Source organism: Sebastes umbrosus, chromosome 18 (genome assembly GCF_015220745.1).
Source record: "Sebastes umbrosus isolate fSebUmb1 chromosome 18, fSebUmb1.pri, whole genome shotgun sequence".
Classification (NCBI taxonomy): Eukaryota; Metazoa; Chordata; class Actinopteri; order Perciformes; family Sebastidae; genus Sebastes; species Sebastes umbrosus.
This window is the reverse complement of record NC_051286.1, coordinates 9,824,695-9,852,615: the sequence shown is the minus strand read 5'-3', so window position 1 is coordinate 9,852,615 and position 27,921 is coordinate 9,824,695. Positions and strand designations below refer to the sequence as shown.

The 27,921-nt window shown below is 40.2% G+C and overlaps 3 protein-coding genes across 3 annotated transcripts in view; all 3 read left to right on the top strand.

The window, feature by feature from the left end:
* Positions 1-8,984, top strand: part of igf2r (insulin-like growth factor 2 receptor) — a 44,103-nt gene extending 35,119 nt beyond the window's left edge. The window contains exons 40-51 of the mRNA XM_037751084.1: positions 77-287; positions 374-526; positions 1,117-1,351; positions 1,541-1,677; positions 1,933-2,050; positions 2,828-2,974; positions 3,123-3,307; positions 3,607-3,793; positions 3,881-4,030; positions 4,125-4,194; positions 4,774-5,061; positions 5,133-8,984. Of these exons, the coding sequence (XP_037607012.1) occupies positions 77-287; positions 374-526; positions 1,117-1,351; positions 1,541-1,677; positions 1,933-2,050; positions 2,828-2,974; positions 3,123-3,307; positions 3,607-3,793; positions 3,881-4,030; positions 4,125-4,194; positions 4,774-5,061; positions 5,133-5,291 (2,040 nt within the window). The 3' untranslated portion in view covers positions 5,292-8,984. The remainder of the gene's footprint in view (positions 1-76; positions 288-373; positions 527-1,116; positions 1,352-1,540; positions 1,678-1,932; positions 2,051-2,827; positions 2,975-3,122; positions 3,308-3,606; positions 3,794-3,880; positions 4,031-4,124; positions 4,195-4,773; positions 5,062-5,132) is intronic.
* Positions 8,985-9,911: 927 nt separating this feature from the next.
* On the top strand, positions 9,912-16,542 carry LOC119477168 (solute carrier family 22 member 2-like). The gene is made up of 11 exons (XM_037751092.1): positions 9,912-11,303; positions 11,839-11,942; positions 12,200-12,354; positions 12,468-12,636; positions 12,854-12,968; positions 13,549-13,649; positions 13,847-14,061; positions 14,137-14,245; positions 14,708-14,820; positions 15,327-15,426; positions 16,157-16,542. The coding sequence occupies exons 1-11, from the start codon at positions 10,902-10,904 to the stop codon at positions 16,248-16,250; spliced, it is 1,677 nt and encodes a 558-aa protein (XP_037607020.1). The 5' UTR covers positions 9,912-10,901; the 3' UTR covers positions 16,251-16,542.
* Positions 16,543-17,664: 1,122 nt separating this feature from the next.
* LOC119477169 (solute carrier family 22 member 2-like) lies at positions 17,665-26,514 on the top strand. The gene is made up of 11 exons (XM_037751093.1): positions 17,665-18,322; positions 18,977-19,080; positions 19,441-19,595; positions 19,690-19,858; positions 20,594-20,708; positions 21,574-21,674; positions 21,871-22,085; positions 22,159-22,267; positions 23,066-23,178; positions 23,697-23,796; positions 26,125-26,514. Exons 1-11 carry the CDS (start codon positions 17,921-17,923, stop codon positions 26,216-26,218), a joined length of 1,677 nt encoding a protein of 558 aa, XP_037607021.1. The 5' UTR covers positions 17,665-17,920; the 3' UTR covers positions 26,219-26,514.
* The last annotated feature ends 1,407 nt before the right edge of the window (positions 26,515-27,921 follow it).

The window sequence follows — 27,921 nt, the reverse complement described above, 5'->3', positions numbered from 1 at the left end:
GAACCACTAGATGTCACCAAATCCTACGTACTGTCCCTTTTAAATATTGTAGTGAAGTTAAGTCTCTGTGTGTTAGGTACCAGTGGGCTCCAGCATCTACCACATCAACGTCTGCGGCTCAGTGGCGGAGCCGGCCTGTAAGAACAGCGCAGTGTGCCGGGTGTCTGGTTCTGGTTCAGACATGTTGGCCTCATCATTTGGCATCAGCAAGGCCATGACGATGGACTTCAAACATGAAGAGGAGGCCGTTCTGATGCAGTATGGCGGAGGAGATCCCTGCTCACCAGGTAAGTCTGATATACGCATCTTCTTTAGATCATAATCATAGTTTTTGGAAAGCAATTGATTAAATGTGTTTGTTTGTGTGTTCCAGTGACAAATGAGGGTGAGGTGTGTGTGTTCCCCTTCACTCTCCTGAACAAGTCGTACACAGATTGCACCAAAGAAGCCAGGACAGACGGCAGGAAGTGGTGTTCCACCACCGCCAACTATGACACGGACAAGAAGTGGGGATTCTGCAATGAAGGTGACAGCTTTTTGACGGGAGAGAGGAAGCTAAAACCATCTCTGTGAACTCCATTGTAACTCCAACTATTACTATGGAAGTTTAGGACTCAAGCATAGATTGAAGTCGTGGGATATAGAGCAGGCAGACAGGAAAGTAGAGTGATAACAAAGCAATGAGCAAAGTTGAAAAATGTCCACAGTTTATTAACATAAAATGACTAATCTCTCTCACTGTTTCAGAGCACCTGTGTGCATTTATGACACTTAAACTTGGGCTTTTTCCCATTTGTTTAAACCTTCCAAAATGCTTTCTTGTGTTATATTTTATTACCTTTTTTATTAGTTTGTATTAGTCTTATACAATGTAGTTTGATGCATTTTAACAAAACCCCATTCCACAGCTAACCCTGACCTATATACATTTACAAATATGACATATCAAAACATAAGTTCAATGGTATGATAAACGATTTTTAATCACACAAAAAACACCAATGCGGTAAGAAAAGGGAAAAAAAGGAAATAATAAAATAAAATGTGCGAGGTTATATCTATGCATAACTTCTCTCCTTTCTGAAAACCATGCTGCCTCTTCTCTCTCTCCTCCAGTCTCTGGTAAGCGTCAGTCCTCCATCCTGTTTACCTGCGACCAGTCTGCAGACCGCGGTTCTCCACAGCTGCTCTCAGAGACGGCGGGTTGTTCGGCCACTTTTCAGTGGCGCACCAGCGCCGTTTGTCCACCGATGAAGATGGAGTGTAAGCTGGTCAGCCAGCATCAGACCTTCGACCTCCGAACTCTGTCCTCCCTCACTGAGCCCTGGAAGTTTAGCCACCAAGGAGATTCGTAAGTCTGGCTCTACTCAACTCCTTTTAATGCATAGTTTAATTATCAGTGCCTTAAACTTGCATTCTCTCTAACAGCCAGCAGGGGGCGACTCCTCTGGTTGCAAAAAGAAGTCTGATTTTATAAAAGTCTATGAGACTAATCTAGTCTATGACTTTATTCAACTCGTTCCTGTTTTTGTGTCCTCAGGTACTACGTCAACCTGTGTCAGGGTATCCACGGTGGGTTGCCAGGTTGTCCAGAAGGAGCAACCGTGTGCCGGCACTCGGCAGCGGGAGTGACTCAGACCCTGGGCCGAGTTTATACCCAGAGAATGAGCTACACTGGTGAGTATTCTCATCACATACGTGTTTAGGGTGCCTGATGTTGGACTTTTTGAGGACACTAATGATGTCTGCTTGAAGTTTCTAATATCCTAGGGTTACCTTTTATATATATTTTACCGTTTTGTTGCCAGGAGAATTTAACAAAAAGTGCAGGCTTTGAGTCAAACAGAGTGACTTGTGACTCTCACAGCTGTGTTTTGATTCTGTGCATGAGAAAAGTTCATGTTCACAGTCTCTACTTCTCTACTGCTGCAGGTGGGAAGATCTCTGTCAGTTACTCAGCGGGAAAAGACGTCTGTAGTAACGGCGTGGAGGTCAAGACTGTGATCCAGCTGAGCTGTGGCTCCACCGTCGGACACCCGGCACTCGTCAGGTAACACACAAACCCCAATGAAATCAGCTGTTTTGAGATGTTATTTTATTAAATAGAGTAATAATCCATAGTAAAGAAGGACCGTACAGGTCATTCGCACCTATCCTTGTGATGTCTTAACCACTATACGTGATGCTGCAATAGACAATAAACCACTTTCTACAACTCATTTACTCTTTAGTTCGGGATTTCTAACTACCAGTTAATGACAGAACAGAGTGTTTGTCTTTAAAGTTAAACTTTCTTTGGTTAAAGCATCATTTGAGGCACATTGTGAAACATTTCTCAGCAACAATCTTCATGAGAAAGTCAGATTATCTGCAATCAGTATAAATGCTCTTCAGTTTTTCTTGATCGGTATCCCCATGTTTCGATTGATACAAAAGTAGTTTCTATGAAATTAATATTTTTTAAAAGATATGTATTTTACTTAACACAATATAGCTTGCTTTGATTACTGACAAACTGCTAAATCCAACAAGATCAATTCCTGCGAGCTTCTCTCGTGAACCAAATGTCATGAATTTGCCACCTTCTTCCAGGATTAAGTCTCTGACATTAGAAAAAATCTAACAAGTTCACATACATCATCATACCACCGTGGGCACAATCAATGGCACCTTAATGCACGGGCAATAGTAGTTAATAACCTACTCATCACATTACGTTTTGAACACACCTGATGCAGCTCCGCTTGGTCCTTGAAGTCTTAAATGTTGCTTTCTGATTTATTCAATCTGGCACCATGCTAAGAGCATCTTGTTTCTGTGTGCACAGTTTTAACGAGACTTCATGTGAGTTTCTGATTGGCTGGGAGACTCGGTCGGCGTGTGCGGTGAAGCAGCGTGAGGTGGTGATGGTGAACGGGACGATACAGGTTCCCGACACCGGAGCCAGCCTCAGTCTGGGAGCGCTCTACTTCAGGTAACACAAGCACACACTCCACCTGTGTTTTAATCCTGTGCCAAATATCTCTCCATGTTGCATAAATGAGATTGTCTAGAGAACTTCTCCGTTGTATTTTCTACCTGTGTTGTGTGTGTTTACTCTTGTTTTACCCTCCTCCTCTCAGCCAACATCAGGCGTCTGGAGACATTCGTCCCAACGGCGACCGCTACATCTACTACATCCAGTTGTCCGGCATCACCAACAACTCCATGCCCACCTGTCTTGGCGCCAACATCTGCCAGGACAAACTCAACGGGAAATACAAACGCAGGATTGGCTCCTCCAGCAAGGCCAAGTACTACATTAAAGGTGATTTAATGCTGAGGGAAATCAGAGATTGGTGGTGTGAAAAATCATTCTACTGCTTATCTCCTCGTCTTTAATGTTTTGAAGCTTTGAATGTAAAACAAATCACATTCATTGCAGGCTTAGTCTAGTATTTTAATGTGCTAATGTCAACTTTATTAGTATAGCTACACTGTACTGAGCCGAGTCTTACAACAAGCTCATTGTTGTCTTAAAAGTGATGTTTTAAATTACTAACAGTTTGAAAATCTCTTGATACTAGCAAATACATGAACATCTCAACGTCTCTGCTTTCCCTTCAGGAGGAAACCTGGATGTGATGGTGTCCTCTGAGTCGACGTGTGGACGGGAGAAGACCAAAATGGTGTCGTCCACCATCATGTTCCACTGTAACCCCGCGGCAGGCGAAGGCATCCCCGAGTTCATGCTGGAGACGGATGAATGCCAGTATCTGTTCGTGTGGCACACGAACGCCGTGTGTGGTCTCACGTGAGTAAAAGCTTTCACACTGAGACACAGCTTTTACTCTAAATTTAAGAAACATGTGTAAGTCTTCCTCTCTTGATTTCTTTGCAGAACTGTTGACGCACGCACGTATGACGAAGACGACGGCGAGGCTCCAGCTCTCTCCAGGCGGAGCCAGGCGTTGGGGGTGATGCTGAGCGTCCTGCTGGTGGGGCTGTCGGTCTGTCTGCTGGGGCTTCTGCTCCACAAGAGAGAGAGGAGGTGAAGACCGAGAGCAACAAACGCAGAGAAGCTTAAAGATTTAAAGAACGTTGTTGAATTTTCACGAATGCCTGTTTTGTCTTGTCGTCAACAGAGAGCTGGTGATCCAGAAGGTTGCTGGCTGCTGCAGGAGAGGAAACCAAGTCTCTTATAAATATTCCAAGGTAGGTTGATCTAATGACTCAATTCAGAACTTTTTCACACACTGTGAATGCACTTTTCCAGCCAACTACTTGGAATTTTTGCTTTTGAAGGATGCTGCATCTAAAAATGTCTCCTCTTCCTCTTGCCTTACCTGACTCTGTATCATTACATCCAATCATACGCAGTCTATGTAAGGCGGCTGTTCAGTTCATGTTGTCAGCAACGTGCAGAAGAAGGCCTTCATTCATCATTTGCAACCGCAAACCTTTTAATTACGTAATAACCTGCCTCTCTAAATTTGATACAACACAACACCAATCCCTTCCTCTGCGGCTACCTTCAAAATCACACCAGCAACTACATAGCCAACGTATTTTTAAAGGACAATTTTATACCCAACAAGAGTCTTTGAGGTCACTTGATTCTTACCTTGTGTCTAGACCGCAAACGCCACATCGGCGTTACGCTTGCGTGACGACAGCTTTCACGTGACGACAGCTTTCACGTGACTATCACTGTCTGTACTGGTTTTGTCTGGGCCAAGCTGCCAAAGGGGCAGCTTTCATACATTTTGATTGAAGATGACTTTAAATCCTCAGGTCAACATGGACGAAGAAGGGGGTGAAGAGGAGATGGAGTGGCTGATGGAGGAGCTCGAGGGCCCTCCCACGTCCTCTTCCTCGTCCTCCCACCGAGGAAAGAGTAACCACGGCAACGGCCACATCACGACCAAGCCGGTGAACACGGACGGCCTTCGCTCGTTCTCGCTGGACGATCAGGACGACGACGACAGTGAGGACGAGGTGCTGAGCGTCCCGGGGGTGCGAGTGGTCAAATCCTCCGGTCTCCCCAGGCACTCCGCGGCCCATCGCAGCCCCTTCCTTCAGGTGAGTGTCGCCCCAACATCTGTCCAGGTGTTTCTAACTTAAGGTGTCTAACAGACGTTTTTTAATTTCAGGAGGAGAGCGACGAGGACCTGGTCGGCCTCCTGGACGAGTCGGACAGGAAGAGGAAGAGCAGCAAACCTCGCTCCTCGGGCCTTAATCACGGTAACAACACGACATCCAATAGGAAGCGGGACGAGGATGACAGTGACGAGGACCTCCTCAGGGTGTGATGTCACTTCCTCCATCCCACGCCCTCTGCCACAACCAATCTGAACTCTTCTCTCTCAGTGAATGTCTCCATAACAGCAACAACAACAGTGAAATACCAACAACATATTGAAAACCTTTCCTCTCTTTTGGGATTTTTTCTTTTTTGTTGGACTGCACCTTTACTCAGCCTCAGACTCTATCCAGTCCACTGTCTACAGACTGTTAGCATATTGTTTCCTATTTATTGATAGCTGATTATTTAAAGTGTTCTGCAGGCTGTTTTTGACCTGCACCGTATTCTCTCATAATTCTGAAATGAAATAAGAAGTTGCTTCACTATAGTTACTTCCGTTTTGCCACATTTATCTAATATAGACTCTAAAAAAATCAACCCCAGAGACACAAAGAGCATCTAATCTTAACATGCTGACTCTGCAATGAGGCATGTCAGTGAAAATATGTGAATTAAATGATATTTTTCTTTTCTTCTGGAGTTATTTGAAATTGAAGTTGTGCCATTTGCTTTAGCACTTTATTGTAGCATTTGAGAATAATCCTGTCTACATGTCTCATTGCAGACAATGAAAAGAAAAGGTTGATTTTTAATGTCCAGGGTCTGTATTTGATAACTGTGGTGAGATGTACAGTTAAGTAGCTCAATAGTGAAACAATTAAGCAGATTTTGGGGGAAAAACAACGGCTATCAAAGAGAAAGCGGACGTGGGCAGTGAAGGTGTCGGCTTGTGTTGTTTCTAAAGGGAATGAAGACACCCGTTTGTCTTTTCTTGCTGTTTACAGTTGCTATAATAGCAGATGTTTTTCTCTTTCTTTCCCCACGAAAAGAAAGCGCGATGCCTTCCTGATGATGAACTTACTTTGCATTTTCATCGATGAATCATGTCCGGCGACAGATTGATTTTGTCTTGTTTTGATCAGAGACTTTGTACATAGAGGATAATGTTCTATAATATGGACGTTTTGTTTGTTTGTTTGTTTGTTTGTTTGTTGTCTTCACCGGTGAATTGCTCACACATTTGTTTTTATGATTATTTAAATTGTTGTCTGAGCTGATTATCTGTACAAATCTCTGTTCTGTGCGATAAATAGAGATGGCCTTAAGTGTGAATGGATGGTCGACGAGGACGGAGGTTGAAAGTGAGACATGAGATGTTAGTTTAGGTTGTGTTGGTTTTTGAAGTCCCTCCCCCTCTCCTCTCCTTCTCCCGCCAAAGCCATATTTCTACCGCCACCGCTGGCACTAATGTATTGAAGTTGGGTTTTTTTTTTCCTCCGCTTGCACGCTCTCGTACATTAAAAGCTCAGTTTTGGTATTCAGGTCTGTGATTGTAGATGTTGCTGCAGCAAAAGCGAGATGTTAACTCGATAAAGCCAAGTTTTTGTAGTGCCGAAATCATCCCTTTTTAGCCAAATGCATGTGAAGAAAGACGTGAAGCGTTAAAGTATCAAGAATGCATTCAGTTGACTTACACTTAACACATTTTCTGCTTAATAATCAAACTAGTGTTTTCACAAACTATATCAGTAATGATGGGAGATCCAGGGCCGGTAAAGTAAATCAAACTGACTGCAGTGTTGAGTGATATGAGTAAACAGTATAAACACAGAGTGTTTGCGTTCCGTCCCATTTGCCGATTCTTTTCTTTGGTGCCAGCCAAACAAGTTGTTGTGAAGTTGGGTGTGTTTTTGATTTACACAATTAGGACGCAGTGAATTTACAAGCTCACAAATAGCTGAACTTTTACACTAATGTAGTTCTGGTAACACGTCATTCTCCCGCTTTTAAGTCAAAACAAATCAAACTGTAGTTCCTGTGACTTTAACTAAACATGTTGGACTTGACTCTGCTCTTTGCGGCGATTCTTCTTCTCTAGTGTGCGTACCAGTTAGGAACATATTTAGTGTTTTATAAGGCTGCAACTAACAATTATTTTCATTATTGATTATTAAATGTCAGAAAATAGTGAAAGGTACCCATCACAAGATCTCTGAGTCCAAGGTGACGTCTTTTGTCATGAACATCAGTCCAAAACCCAAAGATGTAGAGAAAAACCAACCAATCCTCACGTTGTGGAAGCTGACAACACAGAATGTTTGATAAATAACTTTAAATTACATTTTCTGTTGATCAACTAACTGATTAATTGACTAAAAGTTTCAGCCTTAATGTTTTCTTAGTGATTCAACAAAAAATATCTTAATACAAGGTCCACTTAAAAGCTCTTTATCAGCAGCTTTTAACCGCTTCTCACAGCAGATTTGTCATTTCATCAGCAAGTTGTCAACCGAGAAGTCTACTTGACTTGATTAAATCACTCCAAATTTCGATGAATGTGCGACCTTGGGTTCGCATCTAATGATTAATTGATAGATTTTGTATTGATTTGCAATCACAAACACAGTGTACTCACACAGACTCAAGACATGTATTACATTATGTACATTGATTACATTGTGTACAGTACGAAGGGGGAATGACAGTAAATTCACTTTTCTCAGTATTCAATCCACAGAAAGATATTAACTAAACGTGTGATGCTAAAATCTCTTATCAATCAATAACCATTCAGGGTATTTCTAAAGCTTTGTATGCAAAATTTGTTAAGAAGTTTTTGTAGGACGCCACCAAAACACAGACAAAAAATGACAAAAGGATTAAAAAATAAAAAAAATCTTGAAATTGGAAACAGCAGTATTTTATATGGATGAGTTTGGGATGTGCCATAATGATTAACAAATAGAGAACATGATCGTGTTCCTGTCCCTTTGCTGTGGGTGTTCAGTAACTTGTTATCCTGTGTTATTATCTCTGAGATCACAAACTCAAATGGAAGCAGTTTTTGAGTAAAATTGTCAGACTCCAGAAAGAACTGAAGCTTCACATCTTGCTCTAAAATCTCACTTCTCATGTCATCTGTTAATTTGCAAAGGTCTTTGTAGAATATCTGAAATTACAAAGAGTGTTACTCAAAGTGAAATCCCCCTTTGAGAGCTTAAACAACGAGGTGATGGTTCAAAGTACACGGGGCAGGTTTCCAAAGAACAATTAAATTACAAATGAAATGCCAATAATCCATATTTATTATTAAATCCAGCAAGAGTTTAAATTAAATCAAGCCTGTTGGCAGACTTCACCGACTATTCTGAAATTTAAGTTTAAACATTCTCAGCATGTTGACCTCAGCTTTTGCTCTGGACGCTTTAAACTTCCTGACCCTGTTAGAAGGAAGTTTGAACCACGTCTACCTGTGTTTGACACTTTTATAATCAACTCATCTCTCCCGAGGAAGTCCTTTTTTTTTTTTTTCCATCGTTGCATAAAGTCTGTTTCTGCTGTATTTAACAACCAAAGTTAGCGTGGCTCATCTGCATGGGTACTGCACTGAACCTTCTCGTTCCTACGAAGATATGAATGGACATTCTTGTGCTTTGTTTGTCTACGCTCGAGCAGAGAGCTGCTTTGGGTTATGTGAAAGTTAAATTCAGAAGTTTGGAGAATATATTGACTTAAAAGAAGCACAAGAAGTTTTCTGTGATGATTCGGTACTATGGGAGATCATTATTATGTTTTAGTTGGTGTAAGTTATGTTGTCTGATATGTTTTTCAGCTCTTTGCCTGTTTTCCTATTTAAAAAAAACGTTGATGTAAAAAATATTGCATTATTTGAAGAAATAAGATCCGCTGTTTATCACTGCTGTGGTTTGATCGCATTCTCTTTTTCAAATTGTCTTTGACTTATCTGGAAAGACTTGAGACTTGATTTAGATTTTAGTGGAGTGACTTGACTTTGACTTGTCAGGAATTACTTGAGACTAGACTTGGACTTCATTTGTACTCGTCTCAAAGAACTTGAGACTTGTTTCGAAGGACTCTTGACTTCTGGGAAGTCTGGGAACATCTGGGAGGACTTGAGATTTGACTTGCACTCATCTCGCTGGACTTAAGACTTGACTAGGACTTCTTTGAATGACTTGAGAGTTGACTTTTACCTGTTTCGAATTAAGAATTGACCTGGAGTTCTCGAACTTCACCTGTTTGGAAGGACCCCAGACTTGACCTGGACTCGTCTCGTCTCGATGAACTTGAGACCTGGACATGTCACGAAGGACTCGTGGCCTGTCTTGGACTCATCTGGGAGGACTTGAAATTTGGACATTGTATTATAATTATAAGTTGATTTGAAAGTTGAAAGTTAACTTGTCTTAAATCAACACTTCCTGCTTTCATTTCAAAATAAAAGCCCTCAGGCGTTTTTTCTATAGACAGAATCCCTTAATTTGTTAACACAAGGCTTTTATTCTGAAATATGAGCAGTCAGTGCTGTGGAACACGCAGTCACTTTGAGAGCTCCAAGAATTGATAACGTTTGGGGTTTAAATCAACACTTCCTGCTTTCATTTCGAAATAAAAGCCCTAAAGTGGGTTTTCTTTGCACAGAATTACTTAATTTGTTAACACAAGGCTTTTATTCTGAAATATGTGCCGGACAGTGATGTGGAACAAGCAGTGACTTGGAAAGCATCATAAATGAATACAGTACGGAGTTTTAATTGTGTATTATTACTATTATTTACTAATTACCACACGTTTCTGAACCTTTCTCTGTCTAAAATAAATATAAATTATATTTATCATGAAGTTAAATGGCCATTAAAAGGCAAACTCTATGCAGAAAGAAACGGCTAACAGCAGCAGCAGAAACCCAGCTGACAGGCAGCCGATACGCAGCCAACAAGCGTCTAGTGTGAACACCAGACTCCTGCATCACGTAGCCACCACGCAACGCTGACGCCACGCGCTCCTGATGCGGGTAGTGTGCCCACGCCTTGAGACTTGACTTTTACCTGTTTTGATGGACGCCAGACTTGAATTGGACTCATCTCCAAGAACTTTAGACCTGCACTTGTTTCGAAGGACTCGTGCCTTGTCTTGAACTCATCTGGGAGGACTTAGGACTGGTCCTAATGGCTTGACTTGGACTTGTTTGAATGGCATGAGACTTGACTTTTACCTGTTTCAAAGGATACCACACTTGAATTGGACATGTCTCAAAGAACTTTAGACTTGCACTTGTTTTGAAGGACTCTTAACTTGTCCTGCACAAGTCTGGAAACATTCGGGAGGTCTTGAGATTTGACTTGCACTCATCTTGATGTGTTAAATAACTTAATACTTGACTTGGTGACATGGACATGATCCTTTTACCAGCTCCCCACCTGCAAAGATTACTAGCCAGATCTCAGATCTTCATGTTTAACCGACTCCCAGAGGCTACATGTAAATGTTGACTGATTAACAGTATTACTGACTGTGTGCACGCATGCAGCGACGGGCTGCACAAGCAGGCCCATGGTGCATTTATGTTAATAAACACCTGGACAGTCCGTTTAAGAGACGCATGCAGTCTGACGTCTGAAAAAGTGATAGTAAACGTGATAATGCTCCACTGCGTTACCCCATACAGCAACAACGTCTTTCTGTGGACCTTTGCTCCTGCCTGTCCTGTTAAAAACCCAAAGGACAGACATTTCAGTGCTCACTCTGCAGACGGAGGCTGTAGACACTGTGATTGAAATTAGTTTTTAGAGATACAAAAACACCTTTTGCAGCCATGACCACTTTTGACGACATCTTGGAAGAAACTGGGAAGTTTGGCCGAAGTCAAAAGCGCATCTTCGCCCTGCTGTGCATGGTGTCCATGCCCTGGGCTGGTGTGTACGTCGGTATCGTCTTCCAGGGTTTCACTCCAGATCACTGGTGTCGGGACCCTGCGGTGGTGGACAAGAGGCAAGCGTGCGGCTGGAGCCTGGCGAACAGTCGCAGGCTGACGGTGCCTCTGGTCAACAACTCTGGAGTGCTGCAGCAGAACACCTGTGAGCAGTACGACGTGGACTGGAACACCACAGAACTCACCTGCGATACACAGGAACTGGACCTCAGCAAAACGCCCACAACTGCCTGCAAAAATGGCTGGGAGTACGACTATGCGGGCAGACAGTCCTTCGTTACTGAGGTAAGTAAGCAAATAATATACAATCTAAACAATTTTGGGGGCTATTGAAACCTATGAAGTCAACAATACAATGCAGTTTGTAAGGGATAATGTACAGCGAGCCGGTCATTGTTGTGAAATAGACCCCGGTTTTGCATCGCCCCGTAGGGGTTTATTTTACAACAATGAGCCGCTAGCTGTGCATTATCCCGCTTATTACACGGCTACTTACGAAATCAATAATTTGACACAAAAATGGACTGCCAGAGTCCGAGATCAGAACTGCAGCCATAGCAACGGCTATAAAGAAATAACAGATGGTAGAATGCTGTGATCAGAATCAAGTATTCGACAAAGCTGTGTAATATAATTCATATATTTTTGGCAATTATGGCCAAAAAACGAGGTAATCCCAGTAAAAAATGTGTGCAGTTTTTGTTCCTTTAAAGGAATAGTTAGAAAATAGGCTCATGTGCTTCATTTCCGAGAGTTAGACGAGAAGATTGATGCCACTCTCGTGTTATGATTGACCCTGGTTGTTTGTGTGTTGTCCCAGTTTGACCTGGTGTGCTCAGATGCATGGTTGGTGGATATGTTCCAGGCCACTCTCAACGTGGGCTTCCTGGTTGGGAGCATCGCCATTGGCTACCTGGCCGACATGTAAGACTATGATTCGTTTTGATCTGGTTTCTTGTTGGCAGGTGTGACGACCGAGTTAGTCAGATGCATTGAAGCACTTCTGTGTTCGTCTCCCACATTTCATTTTAATGTGGTAAATGAGAAAGACCGGAGATGCTGCATTTATTTTCCTCATGTGTTTATGATACCACTGAAACACTGCTGCTGCAAGATTTATATCATTTTAAACTGATACCTGAAGCATTAATTCTGTCCTCTGTTTGTGTCTCTGCCTTCAGATTTGGCAGGAAAATGAGCTTCCTGATGTCCAACCTGTTAAATGGGATCGCAGGAATCCTGGTGGCCGTGGCTCCAAACTACGTGTCTTTACTGGTTTTCAGAACGCTCTACGGGTTTGGGGTGAAAGGAGGCTGGGTGGCCGGATACGTGCTGAGTAAGAGCAACATTTAACCTTACAGCTGGGGATTTACAGTCCCAACAAAGTTCAAGAAACAAACACATTTTGAGTGTTATTTGATATGTGAAATCTTTGTTCTTCCCTCTCAGTCACAGAGATCGTGGGGGTGGAGTACAGACGCACAGTGGGAGTCCTTTACCAGATGTTCTTCAGTGTCGGCATCCTCATCCTCCCTTTGCTCGCCTACTACATCACCGACTGGCGTTGGCTGCAGGTCGTCATCACCGTCCCCTACATCATCTTCCTGTCCTACTACTGGTGAGAAACACCTGCTATGCTTTTATTTTGTGATTTACACAGGAAGTGAAGTCTTGAACTCCTTTTTGTGAAGATTTTGAAAAGCAAAAACAAACATAGCAATAATTGAATTATTGATGAACTCAAATTCTTTAAATCCCTCTTGATTAAAGTATGTTTATGCCGACACAAGATCAAATTTGTTGTCATTGCTTCATGAAAGTGTTCGTCTTTGCAGGTTTATCCCAGAATCTCCAAGATGGCTTCTCTCTCAAAACAAAAAGGAAAAAGCTGTGGAGATCACTAAAGCCATGGCCAAAGAGAACAAGATGACGTTGTCCAAGAACATCGAGGTAAGACAAAACACACAATAAGACATCAGATCAGACAGGTGCCCAGTTCACTACAGCAGTTATAAAGAGACTAAATGCATGCATCTGTTCAAATAAAGTGTGGGCTTCATTTAGATGCTCATTATGTATACAGTGTTCTAGTTTTTAGTTATACTACACTAAGTATACTATACATATACTATGCCTATGTTTTCACACTTCAATTCCCCTGTGTGTGTATAAACAGTATATATATATATATATATATGTATACGTATATATTTAACAAAAACAGTAAAGAATATCTGAAAAAATCAGTAAAATATCTGAAAAATATTAGTAAAATAGCTGAAAAAAGTGTAAAATATCAGAAAATTATTAGTAAAATATCAGAAAAAAATGTAAAATATCCAGAAAATATTAATTAATTATCAGAAAGAAAATCAATAAAATATCTGAAAATTATTTGTAAAATATCAGAAAGAAATTTAAAATATCTGAATTTTTTAAATGAATTGTGAAGTATTTTAAATGTAAATTTTACAAACAGTTGAACTTTCATATTAGCAGATTAACTCATAATGGATGTTTGATCCTGCAGACTCTGGCAGATGATAATGCAGACACCCGCACGGCCTCCTTCATGGACCTGATCAGAACTCCAAAAATGAGAAAACACACTTTAATCCTCAGCTTCAACTGGTGAGTATGTTTGTTTTTTCATAGTTAGAACACATCTAGACACTTTTATAAGCTGCATTGCTGCTGTTATAACAGTAAGAACAATTTTAAGGATGGTGGTTATCTCATCTTGGAATAAAGCTCTGTAATAACAGTTTCTTTTCATATAATGATCCATCTTTGGAGCAAACGTACGATTCTCCCTCCATCTCCTCCAGGTTCACCAGTGCTGTGGTCTACCAGGGTTTGATCATGAGGCTGGGCATTCTGGGAGGAAACGTCTACATCGACTTCCTCGTCTCTGGCCTGTTGGAGTTCCCTGCAGCCTTCCTCATCCTCTTCACCATCGAACGTATCGGCAGACGCATTCCCTTCGCCTCCGCTAACATCGTAGCTGGAGCCGCCTGCTTCATCACCGCCTGCATCCCTGAAAGTAAGTCAGAAGCCATTTCAGATTTCCTAATTCTCTAAAACCTTTTCTTTGAACATTTCCTCTCTGTCCTTGCAGGTATGTTCTGGTTTAAGACGGTGGTGGCCTGCATCGGTCGGCTGGGGATCACCATGGCCTTTGAGATGGTGGTGTTTGTTAACACCGAGCTCTACCCGACATTTGTCAGGTAAAATGTACAAACTGTACACGCTCTCAGTCGTTTGTTTGGAAGGGATGCACTGGCAATTTGCAAAATACAGCTCAGCCTGCAAGTTGAGAAAAGTGTGGCATTGTAGAGCTGACAAAGCTGAAAAAGAGCTGAGAAAGATGTCCTAAAATGGCCAATGAACAAATGATTGACTCTTGTAATTTAGGTAACAGTACGCCCTCTCCACTGGTGACACCCTCAGGCCAAACTTTAAATGTTTTGCTTCACTTGAATATAAAAGCTTGAATTTTTTCAACCATCCAGGACTTTTGTTTTCTTGTGTGGAATGAGCTTTAAGCCTACGGCCTCATGGAGCAGCCAACAAGCAACTTTTAGCTTGTTCAACTTAACAATAAAATGAAAAATGCTTCTCTTGAATGTCAGAAGAGCTACCGGACACAGTGTTTAGTAAATGATTGTTGGTTGTTGTTTTGTCTGTAGGAACCTGGGCGTGTCCGTTTGTTCCACTCTGTGTGATGTTGGAGGCATCATTGCTCCCTTCCTGCTCTACAGACTGGCCGTCATCTGGCTGGAGCTGCCACTCATCATCTTTGGTAGGTTTCATTTAATTATGGAGTGAGAACATTTGTTAGATATCCAACCTGAGGGGAAAAATAGATGTTTTATGACGTCATTGTTTCCTTGGAGCCACTTTCCTGGTTGGAGACACGTAACCGTGGTAACCCGTGCCAACCTCATGTGACCAAACGATGATTTGTGAGAATGATAAAGTCTGAACTTATTTTAAAAATGCATTACGCCTACCAAAGAGCTGTCCTTCAACGTATGTTATGAACGTTGTCGTCACTACCACATTGCATTGTGGGATATTTATGCTACCGTAGTGTCCAGCATTGCATACTGTAATATTTCACCGGAAATAGTATGTCATTCACGTACTATTGGTTTTGGACATGTTAAAAAATCTCACATACTGTTTTAGCGTACTAAATAGCATGTTAGTATGGAATTTAGGACGCAACCTTTAATTTGTCAGTGACCTCTGGTGGACAAACTATGTAATGGCGACACTGTTTCTAAGCGCTCATGTGTTGTGCAGGGTCTCTGGCTTTCGTTGCCGGTGGTTTGGTGCTGTTGCTTCCTGAGACCAGAGGTGTGGCGCTGCCCGACACCATCGATGACATCGAGTTCCCAGAAAGGTGAGTATCCACTGCTGAATCCATAAAGCAAGAAAATAAATAATGAAGTCCTTTATTAGACACATGTAGTTGTATCTAGTGAGTGTTTGTGATGCTGACATATTAATGCATCAGTGATATAATATATTATTTTGAACTGGGCCATTCTGCATAATGAGTACTTTTGGTACTTTAAGTGTATTTTGATGCCGATACATGTACTTTTACCCTAGTAAGGTTTCAAAAGCAGGACTTTTACTTGTAACAGAGTATTTTTACACTGCGGTATTGCTACGTCTACTTAAGTAAAAGATCCGAGTACTTCTTCCACCACTGTTTGTATCTAGTACATGTATATTTACATGTTTATATACGTATTTTGGATGCAGTTTCTCACATACTATGCTGACGATGCTGTCATGTTTTTCTCAATGATGTATATTTGATCAGGGCTGCAACTATGGATTATTTTCATAATCGATTAATCTGCAGATTATTTACTTGATTATTCATTTTGTTTACAATATGATGACATCTTCAAATTTCTTGTTTTGTGTGACAAACAGCCAAGAACCCAAATATATTCAGTTTACTGTTATTTATGACAAAAACAATAATCACGTTTTCCATTTTTCTTAAAAATAACTGAAAATTGCTGCCAATCAATTTTCTGTTGATCAATTAATTGTTGCAGCTCTGTATTAGATATAAGTTTGTACTTAATGTACATCTTGTAATTTTGTGTGTTCAGAGTGAAGGAGAGAGCTACACTGAGGAGCCAGCAGTTGGCCAACCTGCTGCCCAACGACGACGTATCGACCAACAAAGAACCAGCAACTGTTTAATCTCCTTCTGTGACCAAAGTATTTATTTATGTTGTTTAGCAGTGTTGCTTGTGGATATGTTAGGAACCTCCCTTGATTTTTGTTTTTGACTGAGTTTTCGGTGTTTAACTGTGAACGTTATCACCCACAAAGAATTTAAACTAAACTGCTGTAAAGTTTCTTTGTGAAGCCTCTGTGATGTTGGATGACTTATTGAATTATGTGTAAAGAGAGCGTTTCATAAACTCAGGATTATTATATAATTATTATAGAAATACATTATTGAATTATTAAAGAGTTTTTTTTAACATAATTTGGGGTCCAAGACATTTATTAAACATTGTCCCAGACTTAAAGTTGTAACCCTTTAAGATTTCAGTACTGGTTGCTTCGGCGATATCCGTGGTTTGATACTAAAGTAAACGCTTGTCAAGCGGCTACTTTGTCAAAAAGAGCAGCGGTGACATAAACATTGTGTTTCCAGTTACTGCTTCACAGTAAAAGCCACTCTCCGATCCTATTCTACTAAGATCTGGTCCTATATTCTACCCAGATCTGGTCCAATTCTACCCATATCTGATATTTTTCTATCCAGATATCCAGTCTGATTCTACCCAGATCTGGTCTTATTCTACCCAGATTGTGTATTTCAAATACAAGTAACAGAAATACTACTCATCTCTGATCGTAACCCTTCCAAATATGAAATAATTATTGTCAATAGGATGGATGGTGGCCATTTCGAATTTCCCGTATTTCAGGATTTTACCTTCAGATTATCCATTAAGAATTTCCATATGTCAAAGAGGATACCTTTAGGAGTATGATACAATAAAAAATATATATATATTTTTTTGCAATTTGTGTGAGGTAAAGTCACATTCTTACTGGACTAAAGTCGCTCATGACCAAACGCCCACTGGGCCAAAGAACGAGTGAGAGTCGGTGCTTAGCGACGGACTCTCGTTCAGCGAGGTAACCCAGTAGCACAAAGCCCACCCACTGAGCCAAAGAAGAACGAGTGAGCCGTAGCCGCTAATCGGCAGAACGATAGGACTGATTCGGACGGTAATCGCTACGCTAGGTACGTTCATTACGGCTATTTTGATTGTGTTTATATGATTGTTATATGTAAATGAGTTGTTTATTTATTAGACAAAAAAAAGCTTGTGAAACATAGTGAAACATCACTATATGGATGGCCCCCAAAGAGATCTTGTCTAGGGTCCCCTGTTGTCTAGAGCCGGGCCTGCCCGGTAATGGCATACTTCATTGTTAAGTTAGTAGGCAGTATGCAGTACATACAGATTGAGTATGTAGTAGGCAGTACATTAGTATGCGACTTCAAACAAAGTCTGTCTCCTGTGACACAATGATTGTGCATAAATCTGTGTTATGCAACTCTGGTAGCACTTTTAGCATACTAACAGAATTTGTTTTGGCTCAGGCTCAGTTCAAGTTCATTCAAGCATTACGTAACTCCACTGTTATTCTCTGTTCAACTCCATTAAACAGTCACATGTTTTGAACTCCGCTTTTTTTCACTTCTGCTCCAGATCAACCAGAGGACGAGGGTGAAGTCTGTCAAATGTGAAGCAAACTTTCTCTCAATTCACACTGATCCAGGGTGTGCTGAACATCCAACACTTGACTTGTTTTGATATTTTCAGCCGCCAAGCGCTTGGATCACCATGACGACCTTTGATGACCTGCTGGAGGAGGCTGGGGCTTTCGGACGCTGTCAGAAGCGTGTCTTCGCCCTGCTGTGTTTGGTGTCATTTCCTTTTGCAGGTGTGTTTGTCGGTATCGTCTTCCAGGGTTTCACTCCACATCACTGGTGTCGGGACCCTGCGGTGGTGGAGAGGAGGCAGGCGTGCGGCTGGAGCCTGGCGGACAGTCGCAGGCTGACGGTGCCTCTGGTCAACAGCTCTGGAATGCTGAAACAGAGCAGCTGTGAACAGTACGACGTGGACTGGAACACCACAGAACTCAGCTGTGATACACAGGAACTGGACCTCAGCAAAACACCCACAACTGCCTGCAAAAATGGCTGGGAGTACAACTATGAGGGCAGACAGTCCTTCGTTACTGAGGTAAGCAAATAAAATATTATCTAAACAATTTTGGGGCTAGTGAAACCTAATATGATGCAGCTTGGAGGAAGTTTTTGTGCAAGTGTTGCATTTTTTCAAATTATTCTGATGGACAATTTTCTTTTATAAAAACAAGGTAATCCCAGTAAAAGAAAAATGTGCACCCTATTTGTGATTTTAAAGGAATAGTTCAACATTTTGGGAAATGGGCTTATTTGCTTTAATTCCAGGAGTTTTCCAAGATTGAAGCTAGAGCCAGGAGGTGATTTGCATAAAGAGTCAAAATAGAGGGAAACAGCCAGCCTGATTATCTCCAAAGTTCAAAAACTCGCCCACCAACACCTTTAAAGCTCACTTATTAATATGTTGTATCTCATTTGTTTAATTCAGAAACGTCAAAATGACAATGTATGGTTTCAGGGGCAGTCGTGTGTTGTACAGTAGCTGTTTCTTGGCGAACAACTAGCTGCTCCCTCCTAAGGTCCTTGTAGAGGAACTAAGGAGATTGAAAAAGCAACAAAGAAGTCATGAATATGAACACAATTTCGTTTTTTGAATTGTTTCTTTTGTATTTTTGTTTTAAGAGTTTCAAGACTAACATTAAGAGAGTAATACATGTTATGATTGACCTTGTTTGTTTGTGTGTTGTCCCAGTTTGACCTGGTGTGTTCAGATGGATGGTGGGTGGGTATGTTCCAGTCCACTCTCAACGTGGGCTTCCTGGTTGGAAGCATCGCCATCGGCTACCTGGCCGACAGGTGAGGTTATCCATCCATCCATTTACTTCCGCTAATCCGGGACTGGGTACCGGGGCAGCAGGCTTAGCAGTGTATTCCAGACGTCCTTCTTCCCAGCAACATTTTCCAGCTCTTCCTGGGGGACGCCGAGGCGTTCCTAGGCCAGACGAGATTTACGATCTCTCCAGCGTGTTCTGGATCTACCCCGGGGCCTCTTGGCGCTTGACAATATAATAATAACACTTTAACAAGATGATGATGCATTTATTTTCCTAATGTGTTTTATGGTACAACTGAAACATTGCTGCTACAAGATTTATATCATTTTAAACTGATACGTGAAGCATTAATTCTGTCATCTGTTTGTGTCTCTGCCTTTAGATTTGGCAGGAAAATGAGCTTCCTGATGTCCAACCTGTTAAATGGGATCACAGGAATCCTGGTGGCCGTGGCTCCAAACTACGTGTCTTTACTGGTTTTCAGAACGCTCTATGGGTTCGGGGTGAAAGGAGGCTGGGTGTCCGGATACGTGCTGAGTAAGAGCAACATTTAACCTTACAGCTGGGACAACAAACACATCTGTAGCGTTATTCTATATGTGAATCCTTTCTACTTCTTCTTCCCTCTCAGTCACAGAGATCGTGGGGGTGGAGTACAGACGCACAGTGGGAATCCTTTACCAGATGTTCTTCAGTGTCGGCGTCCTCATCCTCCCTTTGCTAGCCTACTTCATCACCGACTGGCGCTGGCTACAGGTCGTCATCACCGTCCCCTACATCTTCTTCCTGTCATACTACTGGTGGGAAACATCCGCTAAGCTTTTATTTTCATGCTTTACACAGGAAGTGAAGTCTTGAACCAAAAAACACAATTTAAAAGACCGCAATCACAAAAGAAAAAATGACCTGAATACATTAAAATATCTCACCATGGTAAAGGTACGGTCACTTTACGTTTCTGGTATATGAACATTCACTCTGTCTCCCATTCACTTCTTTTGAAGCCTGAACAACTTCACAAATTCAAGCTTGCTTTCAGAGTTCACCTTTGAACTCTTTGACCACTTAAAATGTCCTTATTATGTATATCATCTTACAACTATATTATAGTGTGTTATAAACCTTTAATTTATTGTTTATGTTCTACTTATAAATGTTCAATAGGAGGGAGTTACGATTAAGTGTTACCTTCACCAGTGTCCATACTATATCCGACACCAGAAATACTGAAAAAGATCTAACTTGTTATCTACCTTTGTGGCTTCACTTATTAGAGAAAGTCACTAGTGCAGCTTGAACACTGCTTTTGGTCAAATACTACAAAAGTATGATGACTTTGGTTTGTTTTTGTCTTTTTTTTGACCCACTGGACCTTGAAATATGTTAAAACCTTGTTTGATTGCAAGGCAACAATAAATAGCAAAAATTCGTATTTCATTAACGATAAACTCACATTATTGTTATCCTCCCTGAGAAGATGAAAAGTCAAGATCAAGTTTGTTGTCATTGCTTCATGAAAGTGTTTGTGTTTGCAGGTTTATCCCAGAATCTCCAAGATGGCTTCTCTCTCAGAAGAAAAATGACAAAGCTGTTGAGATCACTGAGGCCATAGCCAAAGAGAACAAGAGGACATTGTCCAAAAACATCGAGGTAGGTGCTGGTTTAGCAAAGACAAAACACTACACTACCACTGCTACGACTGCAATAGCTGTATTTCATGCCTTAATACCGCTTCCTTTTATTATTTATTACAACTTCACCACTTTATTTGTGTCTTTTTTTCTATGCTTCATTTTGTATACGGTAGATGCTCATTATGTATACAGTGTTCGAGTTTTTAGTCATACTATACTATATAATATGCATATGTTTTGCACTTCAGTTCAATTTTTTGGGATCAAGAAAATTAATCTTTTACTAAAATATGCAGTAAAATTGGTAAAATATCAGGAAAATATCTGAAAATATTAGTGAAATATCCGGGGAAAAAATCAATGAAATATCTGGAAATTTATTAGTAAAATATCAGAAAACAATTAACATATGTAAAAATTATTAATAAAATATCCCAAAATAAATTCAATAAAATATCAGAAAATGATTTAAAAAATATCTGAAAAAAATTAATAAAATATATGAACATGATTAATAAAAAATCATAAAGAAATCAGTAAAATATCTGGAAATTATTATTAAGTTATCTGAAAAAAAAATCAGTAAATATCTGAAAAAACAATCTGGAAAATATCTGAAAAAATCTGTAAAATATCTGGAAATCATAAGTAAAATATCTGAAAATAAATCTATAAAATATCTGAAAAAAACCCTGTACAATATCTGGAAATTATTAGTAAAATAGCTGAAAAATGTTTTTTACGTACAACAGTTACATATAAATGCATTGCAGAATCAGAGCTTTGCAGATGTGAATTGTGAAGTATTTCAAATGTAATTTAAAAAACAGTTGATCATTTATATTTGCAGCATAACTCATAATGGATGTTTGATCCTGCAGACTCTGACAGATGATAACGCAGACACCCGCACGGCCTCCTTCATGGACCTGATCAGAACTCCAAAAATGAGAAAACACACTTTAATCCTCAGCTTCAACTGGTGAGTATGTTTGTTTTTTCATAGTTAGAACACATCTAGACACTTTTATAAGCTGCAGTGCTGCTGTTACAACAGTAATAACAATTTTAAGGATGTGGTTATCTCATTTTGGAATAAAGCTCTGTAATAACAGTTTCTTTTCATATAATGATCCATCTTTGGAGCAAACGTACGATTCTCCCTCCATCTCCTCCAGGTTCACCAGTGCTGTGGTCTACCAGGGTTTGATCATGAGGCTGGGCATTCTGGAAGGAAACGTCTACATCGACTTCCTCATCTCTGGCCTGGTGGAGTTCCCTGCAGCCTTCCTCATCCTCTTCACCATCGAACGTATCGGCAGACGCATTCCCTTCGCCTCCGCTAACATTGTAGCTGGAGCCGCCTGCTTCATCACCGCCCTCATCCCTGAAAGTAAGTCACAAGCCATTCAAATGTTCTGGTTCTCTGAAACCTTTTCTTTGAACATTCCTCTCTGTCCTTGCAGGTATGTTCTGGTTTAAGATGGTGGTGGCCTGCATCGGTCGGCTGGGGATCACCATGGCCTTTGAGATGGTGGTGTTTGTTAACACCGAGCTCTACCCGACATTTGTCAGGTAAAATGTACAAACTGTACACGCTCTCAGTCGTTTGTTTGGATGCACTGGCAATTTGCAAAATATCATTTAGCTCGTGTTTCTACCAAGGTTAAACACACATGTTGTGAGTTCCTTTGGACTAAAGTGGGAAATAATCATCTAAAAAAAGGCTAATTTTGACCACCACAACCAGCTCACTGATAAATGAGGTTTGCAATACTCTACCAGCTACATTCAGGCAATCGCTGCTCAGATTTATATAGACAAATATACATTTTTTTGTAATTTTAATATTGATTTATTCTGTTCAGCCATGGTGGCTATTACTGCTCATGCCAGCTAACTCGTAATTGTATTAAAAAATGTATTTTACACTACCCTAAATTGTACAGTGGCATGTAACATGCATACAGTTAGTCTGTTAGCATGTTATCATGCTAAACATCTATGCCAAATGTAAGCAAGTTAAAAGGCTTAATGTTACATGTTATATGTCAATATAACAAGCTGATTTTAGGTATTTTAGCATGCAAACATTAATACATCAGCTAATAAAAGAAGTATGTCAACATATTTTTATGCTAAACGCCAGCAAGTTAAAATGCTTAATGTTACATGTTATATGTCAGCTTATTAACATCCAGATGTTGTTACATCTAATATTGACAAGCTAACTGTAGATATTTCATCATGCAAACATTAGTACATCAGCATGCTAATGTTGGCAGTTAGTTCATGCAAAGCTGAACCTAAGTACCGTTACCTGTCACAGTGTTTAGAGCAGTAAATATTTGTTGGTTGTTGTTTTGTCTGTAGGAACATGGGCGTGTCAGTTTGTTCCACTCTGTGTGATGTTGGAGGCATCATTGCTCCCTTCCTGCTCTACAGACTGGCCGTCATCTGGCTGGAGCTGCCACTCATCATCTTTGGTGGGTTTCATATTATTATGGAGTGAGAATATTTGTTAGATATCTAACCTGAGGGGAAAAAACATGTTTTTTTTTCTAAATGTGTAACAAAGGCCTCTATGATAGTGTTCTCTAAATGCTGTTTTTTTTTAACGTAATGTACTTACATGTCTCATGAATTTTATAAAACTTTCTGATACTGTCAGAGGAAGTGGCCCAATTTAAATTGTTGGTCAATTCGATTATGGTCCAACCGATACTTCATCTTTGAGGCTGATACTGATATCGATATTTGGGTCTTTAAAAAAAGTACAATCGGTAGATAGCCTATGTTGATTTAAAGCATAGTGACTAAATCCGAAGCTATACTTTGCGCGTCCGCGGGGATCCCTGAGGGTCCACTGTGATGTAAATGTCATCATCAGAGGGTGTATACGTAGGCTCTGTGCGGACATTTTACATTTTAACTTATCAGTGCCATCCAGGTGGACAAACTATGTAACGGTGACACTGTTTCTAAGCACTAATGTGTTTTGCAGGGTCTCTGGCTTTCGTGGCCGGTGGTTTGGTGCTGCTGCTTCCTGAGACTAGAGGTGTGCCGCTACCCGACACCATCGATGACATTGAGTTCCCAGAAAGGTGGGTATCCACTGCTGAATCCATGAAGCAAGAAAATAAATAATGAAGTCCTTTATTAGACACATTTTGGCACAATCCATAGTGTATACAGTATATGGCTCTGTGTTTTTGTATCCAGTGGTGGAAATGAACTACGGGCAAGTACATTCACTCAAGTACAAGTACAATATTGAGGTACTTGTCCTGTACTTTAGTACTGTATTTCCATGTTATGCTACTTAAACTTCTACTCCACTATTTTAGAAGCCAATATTGTCATTTTTACTCCACTACATTTATTTGTTAACATAAGTTACTTTGCAGATTCTGATAATTAATACAAAATATTAATCAATATCAATCAATATTGAATTGTGTCCAAATCAGATTTTTTTTTGCTACTCCTCCTACACATTTTGAGCAACCGTCACCAAATTTGGTACAGACCATCTCTGGACCAAGTTGGGAATAGTCACTTTGTTGGATGTCTTTAACATTTTGCTTTAGCTGGCCCTCACAGTTGGCTCAAATGATGTGGTCAGGGCTTACATTACAAACAATGTCATATCTCCGGAACGCCTTGTCCCATTGGGACCACATTTGGTGGACATGTGTAGATATGATGTCCTAATCATGACAATTTGGTGCCATTTGGCTGATAATTGGCGCTGTAGCAGCATCATCGTCCTATAAAGGAAGTATTCTCTGTCTGCCTGTCTGTGTATGTAAGTATAACTGCTCTTTGCATGACTAATGATAATACAGAAGAAAGAAATAAAGAACTGTTCATCCAATCAACTTTACACTTGGCGGGTGCAAGCGGCAATACTGCAGTTCTCAACAACGCTGCAAGCAGAACTTCTGGGGGCCAAGCAATCCGCCCATTCCAGACGGGTTCGAACGGGCACTGCACTAGTTATTTTGAACTGCGCCATTCTGCGTAATGAGTTTTGCAGAATGAGTTTTTACTTTCGCTACTTTAAGTATATTTTGATGTTGATACGTATGTACTTTTACCAAGATTTTCAAAGCAGGACCTTTACTTGTAACAGAGTATTTTTACACTGTGGTATTGCTACTTTTACTTAAGTAAAAGATCTGAGTACTCCTTCCACCGCTGTTTGTATCTAGTGCATGTATGTGCATAAATACGTATTCTAGATGCAGTCTCTCACATATCATGTTGAAGTCATGCTTTTTCTTATTATTTACTTTAATTGATCATTTTCATTATCAATAAATCTGCAGATTAATTTCTTGATTATTCCTTTTGTATACAAAATGTCATAAAATAGTGAAACATGCTTGTTATAATTTCCCACATCACAAGGTGACATCTTCAAATGTCTTGTTTTGTCTGACAAACAGCCAAGAACCCAAAGATATTCAGTTTACTGTTATTTATGACAAAAACAATCCTCACGTTTTCCATTTTTCTTAAAAAAAGACAAACGATTAATTGATTATCTGTATCTATATATGCTGGCAATCAATTTTCTGTTGATCAATTAATTGTTGCAGCTCTGTGTGATGTAAAACTTTGTGGCAGCTGCCAATTCTCTGGTGCTTGCTGTTGTTTCCCTTTTCCCTGGTGTTTTTTTGGTTGAGTTGCTGAGTGATTAGAGGGTTATTCAGTTCACCTGTTGCGCAGGGTGTGGGGACTGGCTCTTAAATGATAGTTGAGAGCAGTTTGGTGCATTCCCCTCTTGGCCAATCAGGGTGTAACGACGCCCTTTCTGTAGGGCTTAAAAGAGGAGGGAAACTGCACACCCAGTGTCATTCTGATCTCTCCTTCACTCAATGCAACATGTGTTATCAGCTTTATCAGAAACTCTGGTCTGTTTTGGGCCCTTTTGGGATTCTGTGATCTTTGTGTTTTGTTTGTTGAGAGTGTTGACTCTCCTAGTTGGGGAAACAAGTTAAGTGCCAACCAATTGGGTTACCTGCACTGGGACGTTTAGGTACTATTTGTGCAACGATCTGGCTTGCCTTACAATAGCCTAACGCCTGCAGGCTGTATTTTTGTATTCTATTCATTTGTTGATTTTCAATGAAACCCTTTATACCCATTTCTTTTAGTGTATTTTATTTGGGAAAACTTTAAAGGAGGGTAAAAGGAAAAACACAAACCAATATTTCAGTTTCCTTAATTGTTTGTTAATATAGAGGCATTTGTTCATTATTGAAGAGGCATTTGTTCATTATTATTATTAAGAAGGCATTTTATTTTATATTATTATGTGGATGGGAACTGTTTTTCAGTCTTCTGACTGAACAACTAAAGTCTGGGGAACTCAGTACCGCCACAACTTTGTACTGAATGTACATCTTGTAATTTTGTGTGTTCAGAGTGAAGGAGAAAGCTGCACTGAGGAACCAGCAGCTGGCCAACCTGCTGCCCAACAACGACGTATCGACCAATAAAGAACCAGCAACTGTTTAATCTCCTTCTGTGAGCAAAGTATTGATTTATGTTGTTTAACAGTGATGCTTGTGGATATATTAGGAACCTCCTTTGTTTTTGACCGAGCTATATCAAAGTTTTCAATGTTTGTCTGTGATGGTTATCACTCACAAAGAATTCAGTGTTTAGACTAAACTGCTTTCAAGATTCTTTGTGAAGCCTCAGTGATGTTGGATGAATTATTGAAATATGTCTTAAGACAGTGCTGCATAAACTCAGGATTATTATATAATTATTACAGAAATACATGATTAAAGAGTTTTCTTTTAACATAACATGGTCTCCAAGTGTTTGAAGAAAAAATATTAAACATTGCCCCAGACTTAAAGTTGTAACCCTTTAACATTTTAGTACTGGTTGATTTGGCGACATCCGTGGTTAAAGCAACACTTATTGAACAGCTGCTTTACTACATACACAAATATGAAAATAATTATGGTCACTAGGACGGTGGCCATTTTGAATTTCCCAGATTACAGGATTTTCATTAAGAATTTTGTGTGAGGTCAAATATCATTTTTAGCTACTAGGCAATCGGCGATCATGAGTAAACAATTCCCCGGGCCAAAGAACGAGTTTTATCATAAGCAAACACCCACCCCCGGACTCTCCTTCACCGAGAGAAACCAGTAGCACAAAGCACACCCACGAGTGAGCGGCAGCCACTGTTCAGCAGAACGACAGGACTGATATGGACTGAAATCGTTTGTGACGGTTTGTAACAGAGCTTTTGTCTTCTTGTCACTGTAAGGAGGGCCCCCAAAGAAAATCTTACCTAGGTCCCTCTGTTGTCTAGAGCTGGGCCTGGCTGCTAATGGCATACTTTATTGTTAATTTAGTAGTCAGTATGCAGTAGATACACATTGATTATGTAGTAGGGACAGGGTGTGATTTGTGAAAAAATCAGAAGAGGGGATGTTTTTGAAATGTTTTTATTCATCAAGTGAGCCAAATATAGACAATGATGCTTGTTGAGCTATTTCTTGCAGCTGTTAAAGCAGCATTTAAAAGAATAATTGTGAAATTGAATAAAATAATTTCAGACGTTGAACTTCACCACTGTATTTGCAGGAATATTTTAATCAATTTTTAAAATGTAACATATTTTATTTATATTTGTAATGCTAAATGCAGTACCTGTGAGGGTTTCTGGACAATGTTTGTCATTGTTTTGTGTTGTTAATTTATTCCCAATAATATATATATACATATATTTGCATAGAGAAAGAATATTTGCCCACTCCCATGTTGATTAGAGTATTAAATACTTGACAAATCTCCCTTTAAGGTACATTTTGAACAGATAAAACGTTTAATCCCGGTTAAATATTTGAATTGATTGACAGCCCTAATAATGATAATAATAATGCATCATATATTAATTGCTATATTTTGCGAGTTAAATCTGAATTTGCAACGTAAGCAGTAACATTTCTGTCAGGTAAATGTAGTACTACAATGTTTTCCTCTGAACTAGAAGTACACAGTAAATAGTATGCCTATATAGTTGAGTTGCATATATTTCAAGTGCTTTGGGGGCCTTTCATAAGTTAACAATACGCGCCACATCTCTGCAAATCTCTCCGGGCAGGGAAGGAGGCAACCCCTGGTTCATTTACTGAGATGAACAGCAGACTGTTCAGCGTAGAGACGTTCATCACGCAGCCTAGACGCGGTGTCAT

Bases quoted from the DNA above. Each gene is read 5' to 3' on its own strand.
- LOC119477168 (XM_037751092.1), top strand. From the start codon at position 10,902: ATGACCACTTTTGACGACATCTTGGAAGAAACTGGGAAGTTTGGCCGA. The intron at 14,246-14,707 runs GTAAAATGTACA...TTTTGTCTGTAG, and splicing joins CTCTACCCGACATTTGTCAG to GAACCTGGGCGTGTCCGTTT. The intron at 14,821-15,326 runs GTAGGTTTCATT...TGTGTTGTGCAG, and splicing joins GCTGCCACTCATCATCTTTG to GGTCTCTGGCTTTCGTTGCC.
- LOC119477169 (XM_037751093.1), top strand. From the start codon at position 17,921: ATGACGACCTTTGATGACCTGCTGGAGGAGGCTGGGGCTTTCGGACGC. The intron at 19,081-19,440 runs GTGAGGTTATCC...CTCTGCCTTTAG, and splicing joins ATCGGCTACCTGGCCGACAG to ATTTGGCAGGAAAATGAGCT. The intron at 22,086-22,158 runs GTAAGTCACAAG...CTGTCCTTGCAG, and splicing joins CACCGCCCTCATCCCTGAAA to GTATGTTCTGGTTTAAGATG.